At 33.9% G+C, this 26,110-nt stretch overlaps 2 protein-coding genes across 4 annotated transcripts; both read right to left on the bottom strand.

Annotated features, from left to right (window-relative positions):
• Nucleotides 1–675: 675 nt before the first annotated feature.
• LOC107891767 (protein MALE DISCOVERER 2) lies at nt 676–6,724 on the bottom strand. 3 transcript variants are annotated; one of them, XM_016816661.2, is made up of 14 exons: nt 6,206–6,724; nt 4,955–5,498; nt 4,657–4,795; nt 4,379–4,450; nt 4,047–4,190; nt 3,820–3,963; nt 3,158–3,259; nt 3,004–3,056; nt 2,454–2,912; nt 2,102–2,292; nt 1,873–2,005; nt 1,622–1,779; nt 1,340–1,531; nt 676–1,259 (listed from the first exon to the last, which is right to left on the bottom strand). In XM_016816661.2, exons 2-14 carry the CDS (start codon nt 5,097–5,099, stop codon nt 999–1,001), a joined length of 2,193 nt encoding a protein of 730 aa, XP_016672150.1. In that variant the 5' UTR covers nt 5,100–5,498; nt 6,206–6,724; the 3' UTR covers nt 676–998. The 3 variants fall into 3 exon arrangements, with proteins under 3 accessions (XP_016672150.1, XP_016672152.1, XP_016672151.1); XM_016816663.2 differs by having other exon boundaries at nt 4,942–5,498; nt 6,206–6,723; XM_016816662.2 differs by having other exon boundaries at nt 4,657–4,789; nt 6,206–6,723.
• Nucleotides 6,725–15,131: 8,407 nt separating this feature from the next.
• On the bottom strand, nt 15,132–16,707 carry LOC107892938 (heavy metal-associated isoprenylated plant protein 28). The gene is made up of 3 exons (XM_016817958.2): nt 16,555–16,707; nt 16,361–16,436; nt 15,132–15,622 (listed from the first exon to the last, which is right to left on the bottom strand). The coding sequence occupies exons 1-3, from the start codon at nt 16,558–16,560 to the stop codon at nt 15,285–15,287; spliced, it is 420 nt and encodes a 139-aa protein (XP_016673447.1). The 5' UTR covers nt 16,561–16,707; the 3' UTR covers nt 15,132–15,284.
• Between the last annotated feature and the right edge of the window lie 9,403 nt (nt 16,708–26,110).

Below are 26,110 nucleotides of genomic sequence, written 5' to 3'. Positions count from 1 at the left end.
TTGGTATCGATACTTCCTAATAGGGGTATCGGTACCTTATTCCAAGTATTGACATGTATTTTACTTGATTTTTGAAATACTGAAGCTGAAAACGGTATCGTTACCTGATATTGGTATCGATTCCTATTCTCAAACTTTGAAAAGTTTTCAAATTAGTCATTCTTCATGCTCGGGTCATTTTAAGAGCTTTTGTAAGCTCAAATGAGTTTTAGTTTTGATTGTATAATGTAATGTGTATACATTTATAACCAGAATCGATGATTAAGTGTAAGATCAAGTTTATTACACTTACTTTTTATATATATATATATTCCATAGTAGTGCTGGGAAACAACTATTTAATGCAAAGATTCAAGTTTTCTTTTTAAAATTTTAAAATTTTTACTATTTTGATGGATATCAATAATTAATTTAAAATATTAATTTTTTATGTTCTTAATTTATATTTATAATAATACAAACTACAATAATTTAAAAGTTAAATATTTATTTTACTTTATTTTCATTTTCATTTTCATTTTCTTAATCATATTATTACTGGAACATTACAAATTTTGTAGTAAACTTTTAACAGATAAATGTAAAATATTAAAGTGGATACATATAACCTAATCCGTGCGTCGCACGGAATAAAAAACCAATGTATGTTAGGGGTTTTTAAAAAATACCACAAGCTTTAATAATCACAAAATACATACATCTATTATAAATGGTTACACAACAATCCCCCATTAACAAGTATAATATACTTTTTATTACAATAAAGTGCTAAGTTTTAATGGGGTCTAAAATATTAAAACAAATAGATGATACACATGTGATATACATATATTTTTATATATTCATATATATATGTATAAATGTATGTATGAGGACCATAGTGACCAAAAATGAAGTGTTTTTGGTAACCAAGTATATGTAATCAAAAGCTATATTCTTCCATTTTTGATACAAATTAATTTAGAGACTTTGACTTACAAAGGAATTTCAGAGCTAAATTAGGTAGCCTCCATTGATAAAATCTCAAGTTCAGCCCACCACAACGGGGAGAGTCTTGGGGTAGCTTGTTCCGGGGCGACTTGAATCACTTCTCTCAATTTCGTGATTATATCTTTCATTGTTGGTCTTTTCCTTGGATCCGTTGCGATACATTCTTTGATAACCTCACAGATTATCTCGAGCTCTTCGTTTTTGAACGAATCGAGCGTAGGATCAGTCATCGAGCCGAAGTTCAACTTATCGTTCAAGTATTGGTCCGCCTGCAAAGTTTTGATATTAGTTTGCCTTAATGCAAAACCTATGCCTTTGAAGTTATATAAGGTGTCATTGGGAAACATACCCATTTCTCGATTGGTCCTTGTTCTTCAGAACAAGGAAGCTTTCCGGAAATGATTTCGAGTAACAATAATCCGAAGTTATAGACATTCGCTTCTAAATCAACTAATGGTGGCAATTCAGACGAATGTTGTGATTCAGAATCACTTGAGGTCTCTGACTTTGATGTGGACGGTAAACAGCCAATTTCTCCAAGCTGCGGAAGTTAAAAGATGAATGAGAATGAGTGTTGTATATCAATAATAACATTATGAAAATTTCCCAATTCAAACTGAAATCGATGTACCTTTGCAGCATAATCGTCCGTTAGATAGATAGAAGATGAACTTAAGTTTGGATGAGCTAAGGGAGGATTTAGATCATGGTGCATATATTGAAGACAATAACCAACACCCATGATGATCCTCACCCTTGCATTCCAATCAAGATGTTCCATTTCTTTAACTGTAAACAAAAAAACTTATATTTTAATCTCTCGAAGAATCACTATCGAGTAAAATATTTGCCGTGAATTACACATGTAATCGACAATATTACCATGCAGATGCTCAAAAAGGGTCCCATTTGGAGCATATTCAAACACCATCATCCTGTTGAAAGGTTCATCCTCCTCACAGTAGCCAATAAGGTTGACATAGTTCTTATGGTTAATTCTTGACAATTTATCGATCTGCAGTAAGTTCCGATAGGAAAGAAAACAACAATCAGGAGATTTTAAAGTATAAAATTTCATGTACAGGTTTCATGACCATAAATAATGACAAACCTTTCTCCGATAGGCTTTCTCCGAGTTCTTGGACCAGTCTTTTAAAGATGAAATGCCAGTTGCAGCAACAGCAATCTCAACTCCGCTGGAAAGTGTCCCTTTATACACTCTACAACCTCCAATTGTGTCGATTATATTGCTAAAATCCTCACAGGCTGTTTCGAGTTCCACTCGGTTTAGGCTAGGCACTCCTGCATATTGAATAACAGAAATTATGGGTCTTTTTGGCAGTATGAACAAAAACGAACCAGTGCCAATTTAGTAGAACTGGTCCGGACATTATCTAAGATCGAGGCTTCTCATTGTATGTAAATTGAAATCTGCAATATCTAATAAAATGTTTTAAAGTTACCTGTAACAAAAGCTTTCTGCAGCTGTCCACTTAATCCAGTTTTCCAAGGTCCGATTGTTTTCGCTGCTCGTTTATGACACAGGAACAAAAATGCCAAAAATGCAAGCAGGATGACCACAACGGGAATGATAATGAGATATTTCCATATATTCCCGGAACCAGATTCTGAAGGTTCTTCAGGAGGTGGCTCTCCAGGCTTTGTATCAGTCTCCAGGGTAGGAGGCGTTTCAACTGGTGGTGATGGTGATGGTGATGGTGATGGTGCAGAAGGCTGTTTTGCCTTCGGCACAGCAGGGAAGCTCCCACTACTTCGGGTAGTCGGGAGAGAAATGATCTGTTCGTTAGACGACATACCAGTAGCAGGCACAGCTGGGAGGTTCTTTGACTGCGCAAGCAGCCTACGACGTGCAAAAGAGGCAACATCCTGCATGCTATTGGCTATCTGTTGCTCAGATGAACCTGCTTTTAGCAAAACAATGTCATTCATTTTACTGGAAACCATACTCGATTTTCCAATGGACTGAGATTCGGTAAATTGTATTTTACTCACCAGGCACATCACTGCAGCAATCGTCTTGATGCTCGGCCAGTGAGTCCTTTTGCCTTGTAAGAAGGTAAACCACGTAAACAAGGAGAATTTAAGAAATAACATAATCAACAATGCGAATAAGACATTAAAAAAAAGATATATGATAAGTTCGTACTGTGGTAATGGCAACGCATTGAGGTAACGTATAAGTGTGCCTTTAATCGGCATGAGCAATGAACCCATTCTGCTCAGTTGTTTCAAACTGCTCTGCCATAGGCTGTCAACTTAGGCAATTAAGTAATTAGGAAACTAGAAGGCTATAATTCTTAATACGCTTAGTTAATCATTGTAAAACAGGAAGAACGTTTAACAGAATCGAGTCTGATATCCTAGCAAAACGTAACCAAGTTAAATTCCTTCATAGAAATATCAAACAGAGGTTATCTCTCTATCTTTTTGCCGAATACGAACTCAAACAGCAGAATGAGGCAGAAAATGAGTGATTCCACAAATCCAGAATCGTCATAAGCACTAGAACTAACAGTTTAGTTGCCAACAAAGGCCAAAGATTTAGGCATATCAAATGGTATTAAAGGAAGATAATATTAGACCTTATAAAACTAAGCATTAAACGAAATTTTAGGCCAATGAACCTCGGAAATGAATCTGCTTTTAGAAACATATATTGTCAAGTTCATGCCATATGCATAATATCAACAAAAACACAATGGGATAAGAGCTATGATGGTGTTGAAGCATACATACTGCATTGTAGGTGGATACATATAGTTATGGGATAAGGGGAGAAGATTGAACAACAATGAATATGGCTCTTACCACAGTCCAAACTTCCTATTTATGCAGCCAATTCCGGTAGCTGACGTCGATGTAAGGTTTTCATCATATTGCAGTTCGGAGAGCAAGTTTAGTCTCCCAAGATCCGAAGGAATGCTGCCCTCCAACTTGTTGTCACAAAGTAACCTAAGGTGTAAGGTAGTTTAGTTAAAGCCAAAAACAAGGACAAAGCAAAACGCACAGAATAAAACATACAAAACATGACTTACAAGCGTTTTAGAGACAACATTTTTCCTATTTCTGCTGGAATTGTTCCGCCCAAGTCATTTTCCCTCAAATCCAGTAGCTCCAGCTTCGTAAGCTCTCCGAACTCTTTTGGAATGGCACCGGAGAAATGGTTTTTATAGAGCACACTGTTAAATATCAGCAGCAAGAAAAACCCCAAGTAAGCACTAAAAATATGTTTGAATATATGTCAGATATGAGTATCAGACACGAGTACAACAAGATTGCAACAGACCTGAGTTCAAGTAGATAAACAATTTCAGATAAAAACATAGAAAAACCCACGTATTTAACAGCAAAGATGATGAATCCTTACAGTGATCTTAAGTTGCTTAATTTCCCCAGCTCTGGTGCCAATGTTCCTTCCAAAGAAAGGGCACTCAAATCCCTAAAAAGCAAACAACAAAAATGGCATTAAGAGATTCATCCATTCACAGTTTACACCATAAACAGGTTCTAAACTAAAAAATCTGTGATTAAGCTCATTACTCAATTTGTTAGGCCAATGACATGCAAAACTCTAATTTACTATCCAATGAAGAACAAGTACAAAGAGTACATATATGTATGTATGTATATATAAGAGGGACTTACAGCATTTGCACTTTACCGTCGACACAATGAACTCCCCACCACAAGCATGGAGAGCTGTCATTGGAATTCCAATTTGCAAACGCACCATAAGGATCAGAGTCAATTCTGGCTCGAAATTCTAACAAAGCCAAACCTTCATCTCGAAATCCAATTAAAATCAAAGGAAAACAAAGTAAAACAATAGGAAAACGAAAAAGAAAACAAATGATTGAATTGAATATGATTCATAAATGAAAATGAAAAAAAAAAAAGAAAAAAGAAAAGAAAAGAATCAAACAGAAATACCAGAAGGAATTACCATCAGAGTTAATGGCCAAAGACCCTTCAATCATGAAACTTGGAATCAAGAACAAAAAGCTCAACAAATTGAATCCAATTTGTTTCCATCTATCCCCCATTTCTTTATAAGCCAAACGCTGCAATGGCCGAGGTAGCAAAGACATCTGCCAACAGCCACAACACTATACGAAATCGCCAGGTTTTTTTTCCCCTTAATACAAAACACCGAACTCTTTCTAAAAACTCACTCTACAATAAACAAAATGACACACCAACACCAAAAGGGGAAAAAACAACAAAAAAGAATCTCTACGCTCCTTTTGGTTGAACAAGAAAACTTGAAACAAAAGCAATCTTTTTTATCCTTGTTTTTTTTTTCTCTTTTTAATGCTGTTACAAAAATATACTACAAACAAATGTAAATTCGCCGCCTTCGGTGACGATCATCATATCGGGATCCCTCATTTTTTCTGTTTTAAATTTGATCTTACAACACCCTTAACATGTACATGTTAATTATCAACTTTTGAAAGCTTGACTTCTCCTTACAATCTCCACAGAAGCTGAAAAAAAGAAAAGAAACAAAAGCAAAAAACATGAGAATGACTTTGAGAGCAAGCAATCTAATAAAGGCAAAAAAGGGTCTACAAAATTATATATGACACACACACTCTCTGTCTAAAGCTATAGCTTTAAAGGGTGAAGAACCCCTTCACCCCCAAATACATAAATCACTTGAAATTTGTAACCTAATAATCCCTTATTCTCATAATTCATTGGTTTGCCATTATAGCTTAATATTCACCTCCGGCAGCAATTACTAATTCTCTCATTACGGGGCAAACAGCTTGACACGAAACGTGCTCTATTGAGAATCAAACCCTCGACTTTCAGGCTAAGATACGAAATGAGCCATCACGATGCAACGCTTCGTGGTTGCCATTAGCTTAATTTAATCATAATAAACTATACAGTACCAAACTTCACCACCCATATTGTAGAAATGCAATGTAGTATCATAACAATCCACAATATGAAAGAAAAACTGCAATACCGACATCACCACCCGTATCGTAGAATTACAATGTAGTATCATAACAATCCACCATGTTCATAATTCTCATTAAAGCTTAATCCAATACACAAAAAGAAAAAAAAGGAAAGAAAAACACTGCAACACCAATTTCACCACCTTCAAAACCCAGAATTGCAATGTAGAGATATGATTGAATATAAACAAAAACCAAAAAAAATGAAGAGTTGAATTTACCATAAAAGGTGCAGAAAGATCAAAACTTTATCCCTGGTTTGAAGCAGTTGTTGCAATGATAATAATGGGATTCTCTCAGAAAAAATGAAAAATGTATTTGATAGGTGGGAGGGGGAAATGGAAGGTAATGGTGGAGAAAGAGGTTTTTGATGGGAGATTTGAACTCAAAAGAAAAAAAAAAGGCAGCAAAGAAAAAAATATGCAAAAAAATATATTTTGAAATTAAAATTAGATAAACAAAAAACAATTTAAAAACAAAAAACCCAGATTTTTTTCTATTACTGCCCTTTTTTCCAGGATGATCTCAGAGCAGTAATTCCATCTCTTCGACCATCATTGCTCTTTTTTTCTCATCAATGGAGGCTTTGTTGCATAATTCTTTTTCTTTTGTTTTTATTTTTGTTTTTTCTTAAAAAAAATTTCCAGAGATTTTTCTTTATTTTTTTTTAAATTTTGTTTTTTTTTTATTTTTAATTTTTAATTTCTATCCTTAGCTGGAGCTTGAGGGCCCCACCAGCCACCCCTACAAGCTGTGTTCTGTTTTACCCCTTTTTTTTTACCCCTCAAAATTTTTTTAATTAAAATTTTGCTATTTTTGATTAATTAATTAATTAAAATACGTAATAATTACTGTTGTTGATAAGTAATGGCGGGAAGGATTAAGGGGGATGACTAACTGTCAACTGTGGCCCCCACAAAAATTAAAATTTTTATTTTGAAGAACGGTGGTGGTGGGCCCCACTTCCGTTGTTGTCGGACGCGCTTTTTCTATTTTTTTAAGAATAAATTATCTAATTAAATATTTTTTGTTAAACCTTTGACTGGCCCACAATTTGCGTGCTTCCCTCTTTCTAGCAATGATTTAAAGATATAATTTTTTAGGTCAAATTTTGGTTTTAGTCCATCTATCATGTTCATATTTAATGTTTAGTCCCTACTTTTTTTATTTTAGATAATTTGATCCTATATTTTTAGGATGTAATTAGTTAGTCTAAACAATTAATGATGATAATTATTTTAATTAAAATATTTGAGTTTTTCTTTTAAATACATTTTAAACTCATCATATTGACATTGATTTTTTATTCGAAATGTATTTTTAAGAAAAAATTTCCAATTTAACATTTCAACCAATTAAAAATTTTTCTCTTTTTTTTTTCTCCAAGCCATTTGTTTTACTCAGCGGCTATGCCAGTCCCCGAGCTGGTTATTTCCCACATTTTTCCTCCCATTAACCCTTTATTTCTTTCTTCTTCTCATTCACTACACATGTCTTATCTCTTTTTAGTTTGCAGATCTATTTTGTGAGTATCTTTGTTATCATCACAAGTTGTGATGGACAGATGATGATGTTTGTCGTTAGCTAAAACTCGACTGGCCACTAGTAGTTTTTCTTAGAAAGTGAGTGGTTCTTCGTCAACTTCTTAATTTGTTTCTGTTTTGAGAGTATTTTAGAATAGTAAATGATTTCACGTGTTGATTTGGATTCATGTTGTCTTAAGTTTTATATGTTTTTTATTTGTTTTTTTCCATTGTTTAATAAATGTTCAGTTTTAGAAATTTTTGTTTGCTCTTGTAGCACGTTTTTTAATATTGCTTATGCGTGTAATCTTAGTTTTACAAGTGATTTAAGGGATGATTTTGTTGTCGTTCTCTCTAGTTTGGTGAATGCTTGATTCTTTAATCAATTTTTGCTCGCCACTTTGGACCATCTCGGCCTGATTTCTTTATCATATTAAGTGCTTGCAATCACTCCAGATACATCGTGCTTGAGTTATGACAAAGCCAATTGTCAACGTGTCATAATGTTTTATTGATACTGAGGATAAAGCCTTTATTGTGTTGATGGAGCTTTTCCTTCACCATCTACAAACTATTTTTTTCTCTGAATTGTATGGTTCAATTCATTGAATTAATTAATGAATTTACCTTTAAAAAATAAATTTCAACGAATTTAGTTAACAGTGTTAACTGTTTATATTAAATAATGATACTATAAAAAGTAGAGGTACCGGAATATGTCAAAATTAAAATATAAGGACTAAATATTAAATTGAAGTATAACAAAGGGATTAAAACTATGATTTGACCTATGCTTTTTTATTGGAAATTTGAGAGTCTATAATTAAAAATACTTTCGAAATTCTCTCTGTTTCTTTTGGTGGCCTCCCACGATTTCTTTGTTCAATTTCTCTTTTCTTTTTCTTCTTTTTTTTTTCTTTTTTTTTGCTTATTTTAAATTTTTAGGGTTTAAATCTTTATAACAAAATTTAGAATTTAAGTCTTATAAGTACTGAGATTCAAAATAGTTTAAACTAGGAATACAATCCTGTGATGTAAATGTTTTATTTTTAATTAATTAGTTAAATTATGGTTTAACAAAACTCGATTCGATTTGAAAATATCGAATAAAATTTGAATTTTGAGTTGATCGAATAGAGTTATTTGAGTCAACTCGAATAAGTAATTTGGGTTTCAAGTTATGACCGAGTTAAATTTTACAATTCGAATAACAATAGTGTAAATACTCTTTTGGTCACTATCAATTTCGAAAACGAACAATTTGGTCTCTCTCACAACAAAAATTATAAAAAATTCAAAATAATTTTTCAAAATTAAAAACATTTATAAAAAATCCAAAATTTATATTTTTAAAAAATTTATAATAATTTTAAAAATTTTAAAGAAAGTTACAATTTTAACATTTTTCCAAAATAATAATTTTAGAACCTAAATAAGTTGATTAATAATTCAAGTTTATTATGCTAAAGTATCTTCTTCTTTTTTTACTTTGAAAAAGTTTTCAAATATATATGGTTTCAAATTTATGTGCTCCAACATGAAATTAGTTATACTGAAACAAAATTTTAATTTGACATGTTTAATCCTTTAATTTAATTCGAACAATTTCACTCAATTCGATTAGACACAAATTTCATTTTACTCGACTCAATTCGAAAAAATTTCAAATCAAGTTAGGATGATAACATAGGACTCGTCAACTCGATTAACATAAAATTTTTTCACTCAATTTGATCGAACATTCAACCCTAAGTTAAATCGTGTACTTAAACATCAAGCATATATTTTGATAAGTACTTAATTTAAATGTTTCTTTTATGAAATGTTATTTTATTTTTATCGAAATTCATAATAATATTATTTTTATGAAATATCATGCAATTAAGGTTAGCATTTAACAAAAATGGAAGAGAAGTTAAAAAATATAGCTTAGATAAATAAAATTAACCAAAAAAAATAACGGAGATTTCAATCGATTAAAAATTTAATATTGAATAAAAATAATATGTTAATGAATTAAAATTTTAATTTTAAAAAGTAAACTTTTAATGGGTGCTTAATGACAACAATAAATAAAAACTAAAATATTATGATTTAAATAACATTCAAAGAAAACATAAAAATATATAAACATTTTCAAAAAATATAATAATAAATTTAAAATTTATATTAATATTAACATTTCGCTATGTTTCACTAAATGACCAAAATAGTTTAATTATATAACTTGGGTGCTTAAATTATAATTTTTTTATTTTAAATGATTAAAATAAAGAAAATTATAGTTAAATGACTATATGTGTAATTTATCCATCCAAAAAAAAGCAAGCCGAATGTCAAAAAAGGAAAGTCGTAAGCCCATCTTTTTAAATATATAGTGTACAGGCCCACATTTGCCCGGCCCGCGAGAAAATTAAAAAATAGAAAATAAACCCAAAAAACAACAAATAGTCAGTCCATTTACAACAGCCCAAACCCAATTTTCAGCCCAATGAACCCACAAGCCCAAACAAAAAATAATGGCCTAAACGGCCCGAAACTTTAACTGGTTTCAGCAGGAATTGAAACCCTAAGGCGCCGCTGCCTCCATGTGCACCTTCAGCACGCACCACGCCCGAGGTCTGCCATCGCCAGCCAAGCCTTGCACCAAAACGGCAAGCCACTCCAACGCCTGCAAAAGAAGACCTGCAAACAAGCACGAAAGAAGGACGAGCAGCATAAAAAGCAGAAACAGTAAAAATAATGAAAAATGTATTCTCTTCAGCTTTATAAGCCCAGAAACAAAACAATGTAAAAGGGGGGGATTTTGGTATAAAAAAAAACAAAGTTTGAAACAAAGAAATAAAAGAACAGAGATCGAATTCTGAGAAAGTTTTTAGGTCCGAATCTTTCGTCTTTTTTCATTATTTGGTTTTTATTTCATTTCATATATGCATTTTATAAATCAAAAATAAAAAAAGGGAAAAGTCTTACCTGCGCCGTGCCAGAGGGAGGGGAGACGAACGGTCTCTCTTCGTTTTTCTCGGGTACGGGCTCATTTCTCACGGGATTCGGCCTTGAATCCGTGTCCTAGAGGCGAACGGCTTCAAAAGGGACCAAAATGGTCTGATTTTGTGCCTCCGACCACCGTGTGCGGTGGCCGACGAACGGCAGCCCGATGACTGGAGACGGCCGGAGCCTGGCCCGACTCGAAAGGTTTGAGAGAGGAAGAGTTTTTTCATTTTTTTGAAAGGTTGAAACGTATTTTTGGGCAAAAATTTTAGTTTTTATAAGCGTATGAAACGGCGTCGTTTTTGGCCTAAGCTTCATATGCCAAAACAGCATCGTTTTCAAGCAGAGCCCGACGACCCGATCCGATCCGCTGGTAGATCCGCGTGTTTTTGCGACTAGGGTATAATTTCTTCCCTAGTCCTTCCATTTTTCAAATGGTTTCCTATACTGTCTTTTTTTATTTTTCTATTTTGCCACATGATTTTGATTCTCTTTCAATTTAGTCCTTCATATGCTGACCTCCCTAGGGAATGACGGGTGTGTGGATTTGGGTTTTATTTCCCATTTGGTCCTCGTTGGTTGTCACGCATAGCATTTTGGTCTTATTTTTATTTTATTTGTTACTGATTTGCCCTAAAATTCTGTCTAGTTTCATTTTAATCCTCCTTATGTTATTTTAATTATTTTATTACTAAATTAATTATTTTAATACTGTTATTATTATATAATATTACTAATATTGTATTATTATTATTATTATTATTATTATTATTTATGTATACTTTTTAATCCCAAGTTTTATTATATATATACATATCTTTTATAATATATACATGCACATATTTTATAATCCGTACATATCCATACACATATATTTCTTTTATATTTTATAACTTCAAATATATATATATATGCCTACATTTTATGGTATATACATACGCACATATTTCTAATTTTTATAAACATATATGTATATATACTTACATATATTTCATAATTCATATATATATCTATATACATATATATATTAATTTACATACACATATATGTATATATGCATACTTACATATATTTTTATATTGCATAATTTTTTAATATATATATACATATTTTTTATTTTCATGAATACATACACATACTTATATGTTTTTTTTATATTTTCATATAATTTATATATATACCTACATATTTTTAGATATATACATACTCATGTTTTTACGCTTTATAATTTATATATGTACATAGATATGCATATTCGTTTTTACATATATATATATATGTATATATATTCACACATTTTATAATTTACAACTTAAATATATTGATATACATACATAAATATTTTATCTTTTATTATTTGTTATTGTCGTTTTATTTGACATTTATTTATTCATTTATTTATGTGTTCGTCATTATTTTTAGGAAATGCTTTAGTTCCCTTTTTAGTACTTATTATTTCATATATACTTGATTTTTTAAGTATTTTATTTTATTTATTGTTGCTCATATTAGTTATGCTTGTATTATCATGTCCATTATCATTTTGTTACACATATTAATATTGTGTTTATTCCTACCAGTTTATGTTAAATTAATTTTATTTAATGTAAATCATGGCTTTAAAATAAGTAAAATTTCGTGTTTAGTTTCGAGAGGATTGAGCCTTAACGTATTGAGTTCCAATTTTCTTCGTTGAATCTAAATAATCAAGACTACTCTTTAAAAAAAATAAATAAAAAGCTCATTATCGAGAATTCAATATGTTGTGTCCTAATGCATTGGATATAACACGTTGTTTTCCCGAGATGAGGATTTTCCTAAAAAATAATAAAATAAATAAAGGCAATATTCAATGTTTAGTATTTTGAGAAATTGTGCCATAACGTATTGGGTTGCAATTTTTTTTTCATATGACTTAAACAACTGAATATCCTTTTAAATTTTACTGTGCAAGTTTTTAGACAAGCTCATTTCTGAAGAGGTAAAATATCGTGCCCTAACTCATTGGGTGTGACACTTTCTCTTTTCGAAATAAGATCTTAACGAGTATCTTGTTCCATATAAGTTTTAAAATAAAGGGTTGTATTTTAAATCTCTTCAAAGCTTTCAATTTTCGACATTAAGACATTAACTAATCAACTAGGTACCAATTTTTGGGCGTTGCGAGGGTGCTAATCCTTCCTCGTATGTAACCGACTCCCAAACCTGTTTTTCTAGATTTCGTGAACCAAAATCGTTGTTTTAATAAAATCAAATCGTTTATTAAAAACAACCACTTTTCGAGGTGGTCTAATCACACCTCATTAAAAAGGATTGGTGGTGACTTCCATTTTCGTTTTCATTTTTCAAAATCCAAGTCGACCTCGTTTTATCCAAAAAAATGGTGTCAACATATAGTATAGATTTTTTTTTATTTCTCAAGGCATCTATGGAGTAAGTTTAGTAACCAATCATTCGCATTCTATAAGCCCGTTAAGGGGGTAGATACTAGTCACGAGTTTTAAAGCTGCTCCATACTCAAAGTGAGGATCTAAGCATCAACCATCGGCTAGGATAAGAGAGACCATTGCCATCTCACCTAACTCTTGTGGTTGTATAGTCGTATAGATTTAATAAAACTTTTCTTTCAGTATTCTCCTTTAGTTTCATGTTTTAAAGCTAAGACATGAGTACCTATAGCTATAATATATTCAAATCTGATCTTTTTCCTTCGAAATCTATATCTATAGTAATCTATTTAAAGCTTCCCTTAAAGCTTAGGAGAGCTGAATTTAAGATTGTAGGATGCTGATTTTGTGACAATTAGGATAAGAAATTAATCTTTTTAGGTATAATTATGGTAATGATTAATTTTTTTAAGTTTTTATTGAAACATGCCAATAAATCGTTTTATATTTGTATTATTTTGATAATATAAATATTTTTTTTGGTAAAGTAAAACAATATAAGCGAGACAAAAGGACATTCTAGTTTAATGTGAACAAATTAGAATCTGTCATAAGCAGTTCCTTAATCAAAGGCAGATGTTCTTCCAATAGATGAAATTTCAATAACTCTGGATTTACAATTTTGGCCAAAAAATTTGCCACTATATTCTGCGCTTGAGGAATATGTCTAACACAAACCTCCCAAGATCGAATAAGCATGTGATGCATTAGTTGAAGTTCCGTCAACCTGCTATTCACAGCACCACCAACAAGACTAATCTCAATCAACAAAGCGTTACCACACTTCAATTCCAACTTCTGAAATCCTTTGTGTCCATGCTAAGTGAAGTCTTTCAAGCATCGCCCTTACTTCAACCTGAAATATTGTACCTTCTCCAATCAACATTGAAAAACCACATTGTCACAACCCATTAGCATCTAGAATAACACCTCGAATAGAGGCACAAGTCCTTAAAGAGAACACAGCACCATCAGCATTTAGTTTAATATATTCTTACATGCTAATAATTATTTTTATATATTTAACTCTTGTCAAATGTGTATCGTGTTTATATCACTTTCATGTTTATTTTTATATTAACTAAACAATTATTTTTTATCCATTAAGTTTTTATATTTAATTTTATATATAAATTACATAATAAATATAATAAGTATTGTAGGATTAAAAAAGTTAGATTTAAATTCATTACTTTCTAAAAAAAGAAAAAGTTAGATTTATGGTCTATTAGTCCAAACTCGAAGGCCCGTCCAAATTTAAGAGGGTTGAGTAAAAATATTATGATCGAGAAATGGGGTTGAACAAAAAAGATTAGGTCCGTTTGACTTTCATATTCAAAACCTGAGGCCGACTTGACTTGTTTTCATGTTTATAATATATTATTTTTCATTTGGTTTATATATTATATTATTTATATCATATAAAAATTTAAATATATTATATTATAATGTAAATAAAAAAAATAAATATTAAGTTATATATGTTTAGAAATTTAATATATGAAAAATATAATTGCAGTCAAATATAATTAATTAATAATAAATAAAATTAATTGTTTTTAAAAATAAAAAATTGGACAAACTTAAACAAGCTTGGTTTAATAATTTAGAAATATAGGTGGATTTTTTTTTGCAAAATTTGAGGCTTTTATTTCGAGTGGCTTGAGTTTAAACAACTATATATAGTGTTGGCACCTTACATAGGCCTAACCTGAATCTGACTCAACTCGACTCATGAACACTTTTAGATTTAAAGAAATCTCAACTTATAAACTTCATTGTTTAATTTTCAAATTCAATATTTTTTTGTCATTAATAAAAAAATTAAAGTAGATATTAATGACAAAAAATATTGAATTTTGAAAAATAGTTTTTTTTAAAAAGATAAGGTTCATATAACGAGGTTTGCTTTAAATCTAAAGATGTTTATGAATTGAGTCAAGTCAAATTCAGGTTGGGCCTATATATAGTGTTAATGTCATATATAGGTGTTCAAAGATTAATAGTAACTATTATAAATAAATATTAACAACTCTTAAATTTAGAATCTTTGTTTAAAGATTTAGGGTTTAACTAGGGTTTAGAGCTTAGGGTTTAACATTTATTTATAATTAATTAAAAATATTAATAGTGTATGAAATATTCACTATTTATTTTTTCAATATTTTAAATTTTAATTTATCAAATTAACACCTCAACAGTCACTTCTCCATTAAAACAAATAAAGCAATTCTTCAACAAAGTTATGTACAATTCTTAGAAGAAGTAAAAAACCCAAAAATAAAAAATTACAAACAAATACTTGAAATGTGGTTGTTTACGCGCACACACATTGTAGCTCACATAATGGAGCAAGCATTGGGATTTTCGTCGCTAAATATAGAGCTGGCTCGTTCACTAATAAGAGTTTCGTACGGCGGTGGCTGATAATAACCATGATCGTGACCGTCGTATCCATGCCTGTAATAGTTATACGAAGACGGCCACGGCGGCCCCTTTGAATCGGTTTGGCAATATTCGTAGTAAAATTGGTTCTGAGGGTTGAATGGATATGGCCATAGCTCGGCTCTTCGTCCCGTTTTCCTCACTGTTTTAAGTATCTTCATATGGTCAGATGCTGCCCAACCCATTACACTCACCTTTTGATTCTCCATGTCTATCTCGATACTGTCGACTCCTAAAAAAAAAACACATAACAAATATAAAGCCATTAAATAGGATTGAAAAAAAATCGAAAACCGGTTCCAACAATAATGTTTGGTTCAGTTTTGGTTTGATTTTAGTTTACGTATTACTTAAATGTATTCATAGATAATGGATGGTGTAGATTTGAATATTGATTTACTTTTAGCATGTATGGGTATTCTAATTGCAATTCGTATAAGTTTTGAGGCGAATTTGAATTTTTAAATATCTATTATTCCGTAAAAAAACTATTCCTATTAAGAGTTAAATTATATTTTATTCTTTTTACTAAAAAATGGACATATTAGTCCTTGTATATTAAATAAAAAATTAAATTGGTCTTTTATGTTAAAAACTTTATCTATTTGTATTGTTAAAAACTAGACAGTAATACATGACTTGCCACGCATACCTCATGCTGATGTACAGTGACCAATTTTTAACAATTGAAATGGATGAATTTTTAATAGAATGACCAGTTTGCTCTTTGATCTAACGTATAGGGACTAATTTGCCTATTTTTTAGTAGAGGAGGCAAAATATAATCTAACTTTTAATATAACGGCCTCTATAATACTTTTACCTCCATTATTCAAATCCATATTACTCTTTACCCAAAATTTATAATTCATCTCTACCCCGTAAAGCAATTTCCTGATTTTACCCCTCTTACGAGTAAAGAAGTTGAATATATGTATGTATGTATGTATGTATGTATGCATATGTATACCTTTGAGTTTTCCAAGAGCCTTCTTTATCTTAGCTACGCAGCCTTTACAGTCCATATGAACTCTCATTTCTACCATCTGCAACGAAAAATATACATGTTAATGTTACAATACATTACTAAAAAACTTTAAACACAAATGGGGGATTATATGCATTATTGCATGTAGATCCATAGAGAGAGTTGTAATGACTAACCGTCATTTTTGAAGGATTTTGAAGTTCTTAAACTTTCTCTTTGAAACACATTTGCATACACGTATATGTATGTATGTGTATATATATATAGGGAATTGAAGTTGGTTCTAAATTAGAGACAAAACTTGGGAAAGGATTCAAAGGAAAAACCCTAGAAGCTGCTTCGAAATAAAAAAGAAGCCTATATATTTGGCAAACCCAACAGTACAAGCTAGCTTAGGAAAATGGTCTAATTCTGTTTTTAGTCCTTCTATTGTGCTGAAATTTGATATTTAATCACTCTTCTTTAATTTGACATAATTTTGATCTCTTTACTTTTATAATGTATTAGTAAGTCCAAGTTATAACACCATAAGTTTCCACCACTAAAATTATGAAGTGAATCTTTTTATCATTATTCTGTCACACAATTAAGGTCACATGAAAATCTAATAAACCTATTCAACAAATAATAAATTTACATGTCAATTGGATGCTTGGGGTTTCTTTTTTGAAACCATGTATTTTAATGACAGTAGTTAACTATGTTGTCGATTTGAACTATTCATAATAGAACAAAGTAGAGGATTAAATTATGTCAAATGAAAGTAGTGGGATTAAAACCCAAGTTTTTACATAATAGAGGGGCTAAAATCAGAATTAGAGCTTAAGAAAACAGTTGTCAAAACATCGTAGGAAAAATTCCTCCGCGTAGATTGTTGGCTTATGATTGCAAATCTTGACAAGTAAACAAACCAAGCTAAGCAATGATTTATTTAATATGTTGGTAAATACGTACGTATGTTTTCTTCCTCAATTTGGTCTAAACTCATTAAATCTTTAGTCATGGTCAGCTATTCCTTTTAATAAAATAAAATTCATAAATATGAATAAATTCTCAACTTTTAATTTATAGCTAATAAATTTTTAAATTAACACAATTTCTTTTGTCAAATTATGATTTTGATTGGATTTAATTTATGTATTTTAATTTTACATAATTTAAACTTTTTTTACTTTGATAATGTATTGGTTTCTTTTTTTGGTAAGCCCAATGTATCTTCAAGTCACATTGGACTCAAGACTAATTCTTATTGGGTTGGGAGTGTTTAAGCTTTTAAGGTATAAGCCTCTCAATAATTGCGTTTCTTGGGGTTCGAATTTGTTTTCTTACCCTTACGAAGTTAAGGTCACTATCACTTCAACCAATAACTTGTTGGTATTTTTATAATGTCATTAGTTAGTTTATCTTATCATGCATGTGGACTTACCATAAATAGAATTTGATAATTTGTTTTTGAAAGACATTGTTCTATATAGGGATGGTAAAATTTGAATCGTCCCATGGATTCCAAACCGATCCGCTTCATATGGAGTGGATTTTTTTTTTGAAATGTGGATGTGGGGCGGGGTGGGTGGTTTTTTTTTATAGATAGTGGGTATGGAGTAATTATAGTAATTGCTTGTCCCGCCCTGTCCGTTCTATTATATAAAATTACCATTTATGTTCAAATATTTTTTTGAAGAATTACGTTTAAATATTTACTTGACTTTAAAAATATTGAAAGTATTAAATATAAATAACAAAAATTAAATTGAAGCAAAACCGGAATGGATGCATCCAACATTCATGGAGGTGATAATGAATTTCAAAATTATACATCTATAATGGAGTAAGGTAGATGGTAGGACAAAATGTACTACCTGTAAAGCGATGACGGATTTTAATCAAAGCATTTAATCTTATATAGATATAATATATATAACTTTTAAAATAGTAATAAATCAATATTTTAAATTCAAAGCTGGAATTTATTCTTCCATAACAATTTCCTTAACCGTGTGGATCATTGGATGATTAGAATAATACGTGTTGCTTAAAGCCTGCATGTAAATTTTATTAAAATAATCATTGTTGTTATACGTGTGCAACAAGAACAAGCTAACGATTCCAACATTAATCGGTCCTAACATCAACTTGTCTGATTTTATGCATTGGTAATTAAAATAAGTACTTCAAAATTTGATTATTGTTATGTTAGCTCAAGAGAATAAGTTGTCATAAGAAAATAAGCGTGAAACCCAAGTAAGTCCAAGAAGATCTTCCTAGAGCATAAACTCTGATGCCTCGCATAATGTTTTTCTTGTCTTGCCAGTCCATCAATCATTCTAGCCTAAGGAAACTTCCAACCCATCTTCCTCCTAGGTAGATGTTAACATTTGACATCGTCTGTGGGAACCGAGCCAAGAGCCATGGATTCTGTCATTGAACCTAACCCTATTGATACCCAAGTCAACCCTCTCAACAATAAGAACAATCCTTCTGATATTGGAACCAATCTCCCTCACAATATCCGTAACCCTCTTAGTGCTGAGAACTTCACAATTAGTATCTTCACTACTACTGCCACCAGAATTAGCCGCACTACTACACAACCAGAACCCCAACGTGCCTCAAGCATTGGTTAGAATACTCGAATCTAGTGATGACGCTACCACTATTGAACCTTTTGCTTCACAAGTTTGACCCTTAGCTCCACAAACTCAACCCTTTGTTCAACCTCTGTGCCTTAAGGTAGTTTCTGGCAGAGTATATGGCAGCTTGACTGTCCCCAACGTGTTAGAGTATTTTTATGGCTGGCGGCCTAAAAACAAAGTGCTAACAAATGAGGTACGGATCCGACAGTATATGGCAATTGACTCTTGTTGTACGGTGTGTAGCTTTCAAGTCGAATCCATCAACCATGTTCTGCGTTTTTGTTTTTCGGCGTTGTCAGTTTGATCACAGCTTATTCACCCTGGAAACCTACAAGATTTTTTGAGTTTGCCGTTGAACGAATGGATTCATGTTAACATATCAGACCCCATTCGGTTTTCAGAGGCACCAGATAATTGGAGGTTGTTTGGCGCAATATGCTGGTGCATTTGGAAACAACTAAACAATGAGATTTTTGGCTCATCTTTAACGTTTGAGAGCTGCGTTATCAATAGAGCTCACAGACTTTATGATAATTGCACATGTAGAGCCCAAATATGCTCGGGCCCAAACAAATAAATGGGCCCAAAATTAACCAATAACCCTAGCCCCAATACAGACCCTAGCCCAAAAAAAAATCAAATTGCTGAAACCCTAAATCGGCCTCCCCTACATGCGCACCGCTCCCACGCCCAACAGTCATCCTGGCGCTCCGCAGATCGCGCCACTCGCGCGCTTCCATCGTACACGTCTCCTCTCTAGCGTACCTAGCATGAAGACCACAAGCCACGAACAGTAGAGATAACAAGAAATATAGCAAGAAATTAGATAGTTTTGTTATTTTTATTTTTATTTTAGTTATTTTTATTTTTCTCTAATATTCGGTTATAAAAACCGATTTGAAACACTTTGAAAAAGGGAAAAGGGAAGAAAATACAAAGAATACAAAACATTTTTTTTTGAAGATGAATCGAGTCTTTTTTTTATTTTGTCTATTCTTTTTTTAATTTATTTTTGATTTATTTTTTCATTAAAAATATAAAGAAAAAAGGGAAGAGGAAACTTACCTTTTCGCTGAAATCGCCGAGTTGGTGCCCTCTCCGTCGCGATTGGAGACTGGGCATCGACAGAGGCCGTGGATATAAGGCTGTGTTATGGTTTATATTTCTGTTTAAATAGTTGAAAATAATTAGTTGAGAGCTGCGTCTTTATTAATTGGTTTAATGATACGGTGAGTTTCGGGTTGGACAAAACGGGAGTGTTTAGTAAGTTGTTAGCTAAAAACGGTTATTTACTTTCATTATATTACGTGTAACAGAAAAGGGGGAAGGCATGAATATTGAAGATTGAATTTCAGCTATTCTGCTCTCTAGCTCTTTCTCTTCTTATTCTCTCATCTTCTCTTCGATTCTATTTCTTCTCAAAACAAACGTTCGTCAACAAGGGTATCAGAGCTTCAGTGATCCTCATGGCCGGTGAGGGAATCACCACAAGAATGCAAAAGGAGCTGGGTCAGATCCAAGGTGAACTTCTGCATATACAATCAGAGTTTTCTCACTTGGATGCACGAATCGATAGTAGATTGAAGGGTTTACAGGAAGACATTAAATCAGACGTACGTACTGAACTTCGTTCTGAGCTCCATTCTCTGTTTGAGCAGCATTTTGGTCAGGGACCTCCAGTGGCAACGGGATGTGCGGGTAGTAGTAAAGGAAAAGGTCTTCTGGGATCTCCACCTGGATTCCCGACTCAAGAGCATGTGGTCGTATCTCCAGTGGCGGAGCTAGGTCACTCTAACACCTTTTCACGAGCAATGTTAGCAGAGACGGATCGGTCCTCTTTTAGAATGTCCTGCCCGTTATTCGATGGTGACAACTTTCGCGGATGGTGGTCGAAACTTGAGCAATATTTTGAATCCGAGGGGATCGGGGATCATGCTAAGGTTCGGCTGGTGATGCTTCATCTGGAAGGTAAAGCTCTTGATTGGCATCACTTCTTTGCTAGAAGACATGGGGGTTTGCATCAATTGTCATGGGAAATTTATGCACGGGGGTTGAGGGAGCGATTTGGATTGGATTCTTTCCTTGATCCTATGGCTGAGTTGGTGACTCTCAAGCAGATAGGTACTGTTGATCAGTACCATGATGGATTTTTAAGCTTATTGAACCAGTTAAACTTACCTGAAATGTATGCTTTGAGTATATTCCTGAGTAATCTTAAGCCTGAGATAGGTCAATATCTTCGGTTCTTTAAGCCTCAGTCATTAGTGGAGGCTTTCAACTTGGCCAGGCAAGTGGAAAACATTGTGTTTGGCACAACTAAACAGAACATATCTACTATGGGAGCCAGTGTGGGAAGACCCTTACTCCCTGGGGTTAAACACTTCAGAGGAAATGGCAACCTTAGTTCGACAAATGAGTCAACCAATGGTAAATTCAGCTCTAAAATTCCTTCCAAATCACTATCGCAAGCTGAATTGGAGGACAGGCAGAAAAATGTCTTTGTTTCTGGTGTGGCCTTAAGTATACATCAGGACACAAGTGTTCCAAATCCCAGGTGTATCAGTTAGTGGTGGAGCCCTTGGAGGACAGTTCTGCTGAAGCTAAGAGCCCCTCTCAAGAAGACTTTCAGGACTGTTCTGAACAATTAGAAGCTACGAAGGTTGGGTCGGGAAGTTCTACTCCGGTGTTATCACTGCATGCTTTGCATGGTTCACAAGGTCATAACACCATGAGGTTTTCCGCAGTCATTGACCAAATGGAGGTAGTAGCCTTAGTTGACTCAGGCAGTACACACAATTTCATTGATTTTAAGGTGGCTAAACGTTTGAAGCTGACTATCGAACCTGTCCCTAGTTTGAAAGTAATGGTGGCAAATGGTGTCAGACTGAATACTCAAGGTCTATGTCAGGCTGTGCTGTGGGAAGCTCAAGGATATAGGTTCATTACTGATTTTTTAGTACTTTCGGTCAAGGGGTTTGACTTAGTACTTGGAATTCAATGGTTATTGTCCCTAGGACCAATTATATGGGATTTTGCTAAATTAACCATGCAGTTCCAGTGTGGGAACCAGACATGCAATCTACGGGGTATTATACTTGGGGCGATGCAGCTTGTTTCGAGTAGCCGATTCTCCAAGTGCATGAGCTTGGCAGGTAATGGTCCTTGTCCGGTGTTGTTGACTTCTGGTGATCAAACTATCCTTACATTGCAGTCAGTTCCATCGTCATCCAAATTGCAAACACTTCTGGAAGATTTTGATTATGTGTTTCAGGTACCTACACAGCTTCCCCCACCTCGACTACAGGACCATAAGATACCTTTGGTGAATGAAGCTCAGGTGGTCAAAATTCGGCCTTATAGATATCCCGCAATACAAAAAGCAGAAATAGATAGACTCGTTTAAGAGATGATGCAGGCTGGAATTATTAGAGATAGCAATAGTCCTTTTGCTTCTCCGGTAGTCATGGTCAAGAAGAAGGACAGAAGTTGGCGACTCTGTATAGACTACAGACAACTGAACCAGCTAACGGTTAAAGATAGATTTCCAATTCCCATCATTGAAGAGTTGTTAGATGAACTGGGACAGGCAAATTTTTTTTCGAAGCTGGATTTGCGTTCTGGTTATCACCAGATTCGAATGAATGAGCGGGATATTTTCAAAACAGCATTCCGAACTCACGAGGGTCACTATGAGTTTTTGCCCATGCCCTTTGGCCTGACCAATGCACCTTCGAGCTTTCAATCCTTGATGAATTCTGTTTTTTGATCCATGCTGAGGAATTCGGTGCTTGTATTTTTTGACGACATTCTCGTATATTCGCAGGGGTGGACTGATCACTTAAGCCATCTACGTGAGGTTCTGCAAGTACTTCGCGACAATCAGCTTTTTTTCAAAAGTCTAAGTGCAGTTTTGGAGCCACACATGTGGAGTATTTAGGCCATATCATCTGTCAAGGAACTGTTAGCATGGATCAAACCAAAATAACGAGCGTACTAGATTGGCCCCCTCCACGATAGGTCAAGGAATTGCGGGGATTTCTTGGACTATCTGGGTATTATAGGAGGTTTATACGAGGCTACGGGTTAACAGCTAAACCCCTCACTGCATTGCTGCGCCAAGGTGTATCATGGCAGTGGACAAAACATGAACAACAGTCCTTTGACCAACTCAAGTCAGCGGTTTGTCAAGCTCCAGTCTTGACTTTGCCGAATTTTCAGGAGCAGTTCTGTGTTGAAACAGATGCCAGTGGGTAAGGAGTTGGGGTTGTTCTTCAACAGCATGGCAAGCCAATCGCTTTCTTTAGCAAAGCTTTGGGAATCAAATACCAAGCTCTATCCATCTACGATAAGGAGATGATGGCAGTGTTATTAGCAGTAAAAAAGTGGCACTCTTACCTTGTCGGCAGGCCCTTTATTATCAAAACCGATCATCAGAGTTTGAAGTTCCTTTCTGAGCAACAAGCTATTACGCCGTATCAACAGAAGTGGGTCGCTAAAATGTTGGAGTATGATTACTCAATTGTGTATCGTAAGGGGACCCAAAATGCAGTAGCCGATGCGCTATCAAGGAAACCTTCAGCATTAGATCACCAATTGTTCCAATGTGACGGTAGTCAAGAGTCAAGTTGGTCTACAATCTGGGAACGTATTTTAAAGTTGTACGAGACTGATCAGAAACTCTCTCGACTTTGTGATCAAGTACGTGTTCAACCACAGTCACACCTTAAATATTCGTGGCATGGCACCTTTTTACGTAGGAAGAATAAAGTAGTGGTGGGCAAAGATGTAGCACTACGTAGACAGATTTTCGACATTTTCCATGACACTGCTTTGGGTGGTCATTCTGGTGTCCATGCAACTCGCAAGCGAATATCGGCCATATTGTATTGGAAGGGACTGTCCAAGGACATTCATGCTTGGGTTCGTGAATGTGTGACTTGCCAAAGGTGTAAGGCAGATAATGCGGCATCTCCGGGCCTTTTGCAACCGTTACCCATTCCTGAACGAGTTTGGTCAGACATCAGCATGGATTTCGTCGAAGTATTGCCACTTTCCCATGGAAAATCAACCATCCTTGTACTGGTTGACCGATTGACTAAATATGGTCATTTCCTGGCATTGTCTCACCCATTCACAGCTCTTACAGTAGCGCAAGAGTACTTTACCCACATATACAAGCTTCATGGGATTCCGGAGTCTATTGTTTCGGATAGGGACAAAATATTTTTGAGTCAATTTTGGCTAGAGCTGTTCAAACAAATGGGGACCAAGTTGAAGCGATCTACGGCCTATCATCCTCAAACAGATGGGCAGACGGAGGTGTTAAACAAATGTTTGGAAGGATATTTGCGCTGCATGGTTGGGGAAAAACCCTCAGCTTGGCTATCGTGGTTACCTCTAGCTGAGTGGTGGTATAACACGACATTTCATTCCGCAATTCAAACGACCCTTTATGAGGCGCTCTATGGACAACCTCCACCCATCCATCTACCTTATGTGTTTGGTGCATCTCCAGTAGCTTCAGTTGATTGTACTTTACAACACAGGGAGATTATGCGCAAGGTACTTAAGTTCCATCTTTCTCGGGCTCAAGAAAGAATGAAACAAATGGCTGACAAAAGACGTTCTGAGAGGGAATTCAAGGTGGGTGACTTAGTATACCTGAAGCTACAGCCATATCGCCAACATTCCTTGCGCAAATTCAAGATCCAAAAACTGTCACCTCGCTATTGTGGCCCTTTTCCTGTGGAAGCTCGAATAGGCCAAGTGGCTTACAAGTTATCTTTACCTTCATCGGCTTGAATTCATCACACATTCCATGTTTCACAGTTGAAAAAACATATTGGCTCCACTGTGAGCACCCCCACTTTGCCTCCAGTAGCCTCGGATGGTGCTCTCCTTAAATCACCAGTTAGAGTGTTGGAACGGAGGATGGTCAGACAAGGGAATCATGCAGCAGTGGAGGTCTTGGTTGAATGGGTAGACACTTTCCCTGAGGATGCTTCATAGGAGAAGTTGTCGGAGCTACAACGCCGGTATCCTGCATTTGATCCTTGAGGACAAGGATATCTTCCACGCTGGGCAATTGTTATGGTTTATATTTCTGTTTAAATAGTTGAAAATAATTAGTTGAGAGCTGCGTCTTTATTAATTGGTTTAATGATACGGTGAGTTTCGGGTTGGACAAAACGGGAGCGTTTAGTAAGTTGTTAGCTAAAAACGGTTATTTCCTTTCATTATATTACGTGTAACAGAAAAGGGGGAAGGCATGAATATTGAAGATTGAATTTAAGCTATTCTGCTCTCTAGCTCTTTCTCTTCTTATTCTCTCATCTTCTCTTCGATTTTATTTCTTCTCAAAACAAACGTTCGTCAACAGGCTGACCGGCGGCGCTCAAGGGTTTGGAGAAACCCTAAAAGAACAGATTTTCTTTTTGCCTCAGAGAAAAGAGAAATGAAAAATAGGTTTTCAATTTTTTTTTTAAATTTTAAGAAAGGACAAAACAAGTGCCGTTTGGTTTTGCTCCGCGCATATCAACCTTAAATAGGAGATTTGCGCTACTAGTCCCTCCTGGTTGCGACGCGCTTCAATCAGACCCATTTTGTTTTTTTTTTAAATTTGGGCCGCATGTTTTATTTTTGATCCAATTCGGACCCACGCTGCACAGCGTTTTGGGAGGAAGGAACAATTTCCATTTTAGTCCCCCATTGTTGCTCGCGCGTCCAATTTAGTTTTTTTTGTTTATTGCGAATTCGCCTCCCCTTTTCTGTTTTAATTCAATTTGGATCATTTTTTTCAATTATTTTATTATTATTTTATTATTATAATACCATTATTAGTATTATTATATTACTTACTATCATTATTACTGCCGCATTTTCTATACCTATACATATGCGTACTTTATATAGGCATATTTTTATATATATTTTTTCTAAGCTTTTGAAATTCCGTATATATTATATACATACATATTGTTTTATAGTTTATATACACTTACATTTTATACTTTATTTTATATATACCTTTATATACATACAGATTTTCACACACATATATATTTTTTCATAGTTTATTTATATATTATATTTATATATA

This window comes from Gossypium hirsutum, chromosome D09, assembly GCF_007990345.1.
Source record: "Gossypium hirsutum isolate 1008001.06 chromosome D09, Gossypium_hirsutum_v2.1, whole genome shotgun sequence".
NCBI lineage: Eukaryota > Viridiplantae > Streptophyta > Magnoliopsida > Malvales > Malvaceae > Gossypium > Gossypium hirsutum.
This window is presented reverse-complemented; position numbering and strand designations above follow the sequence as displayed.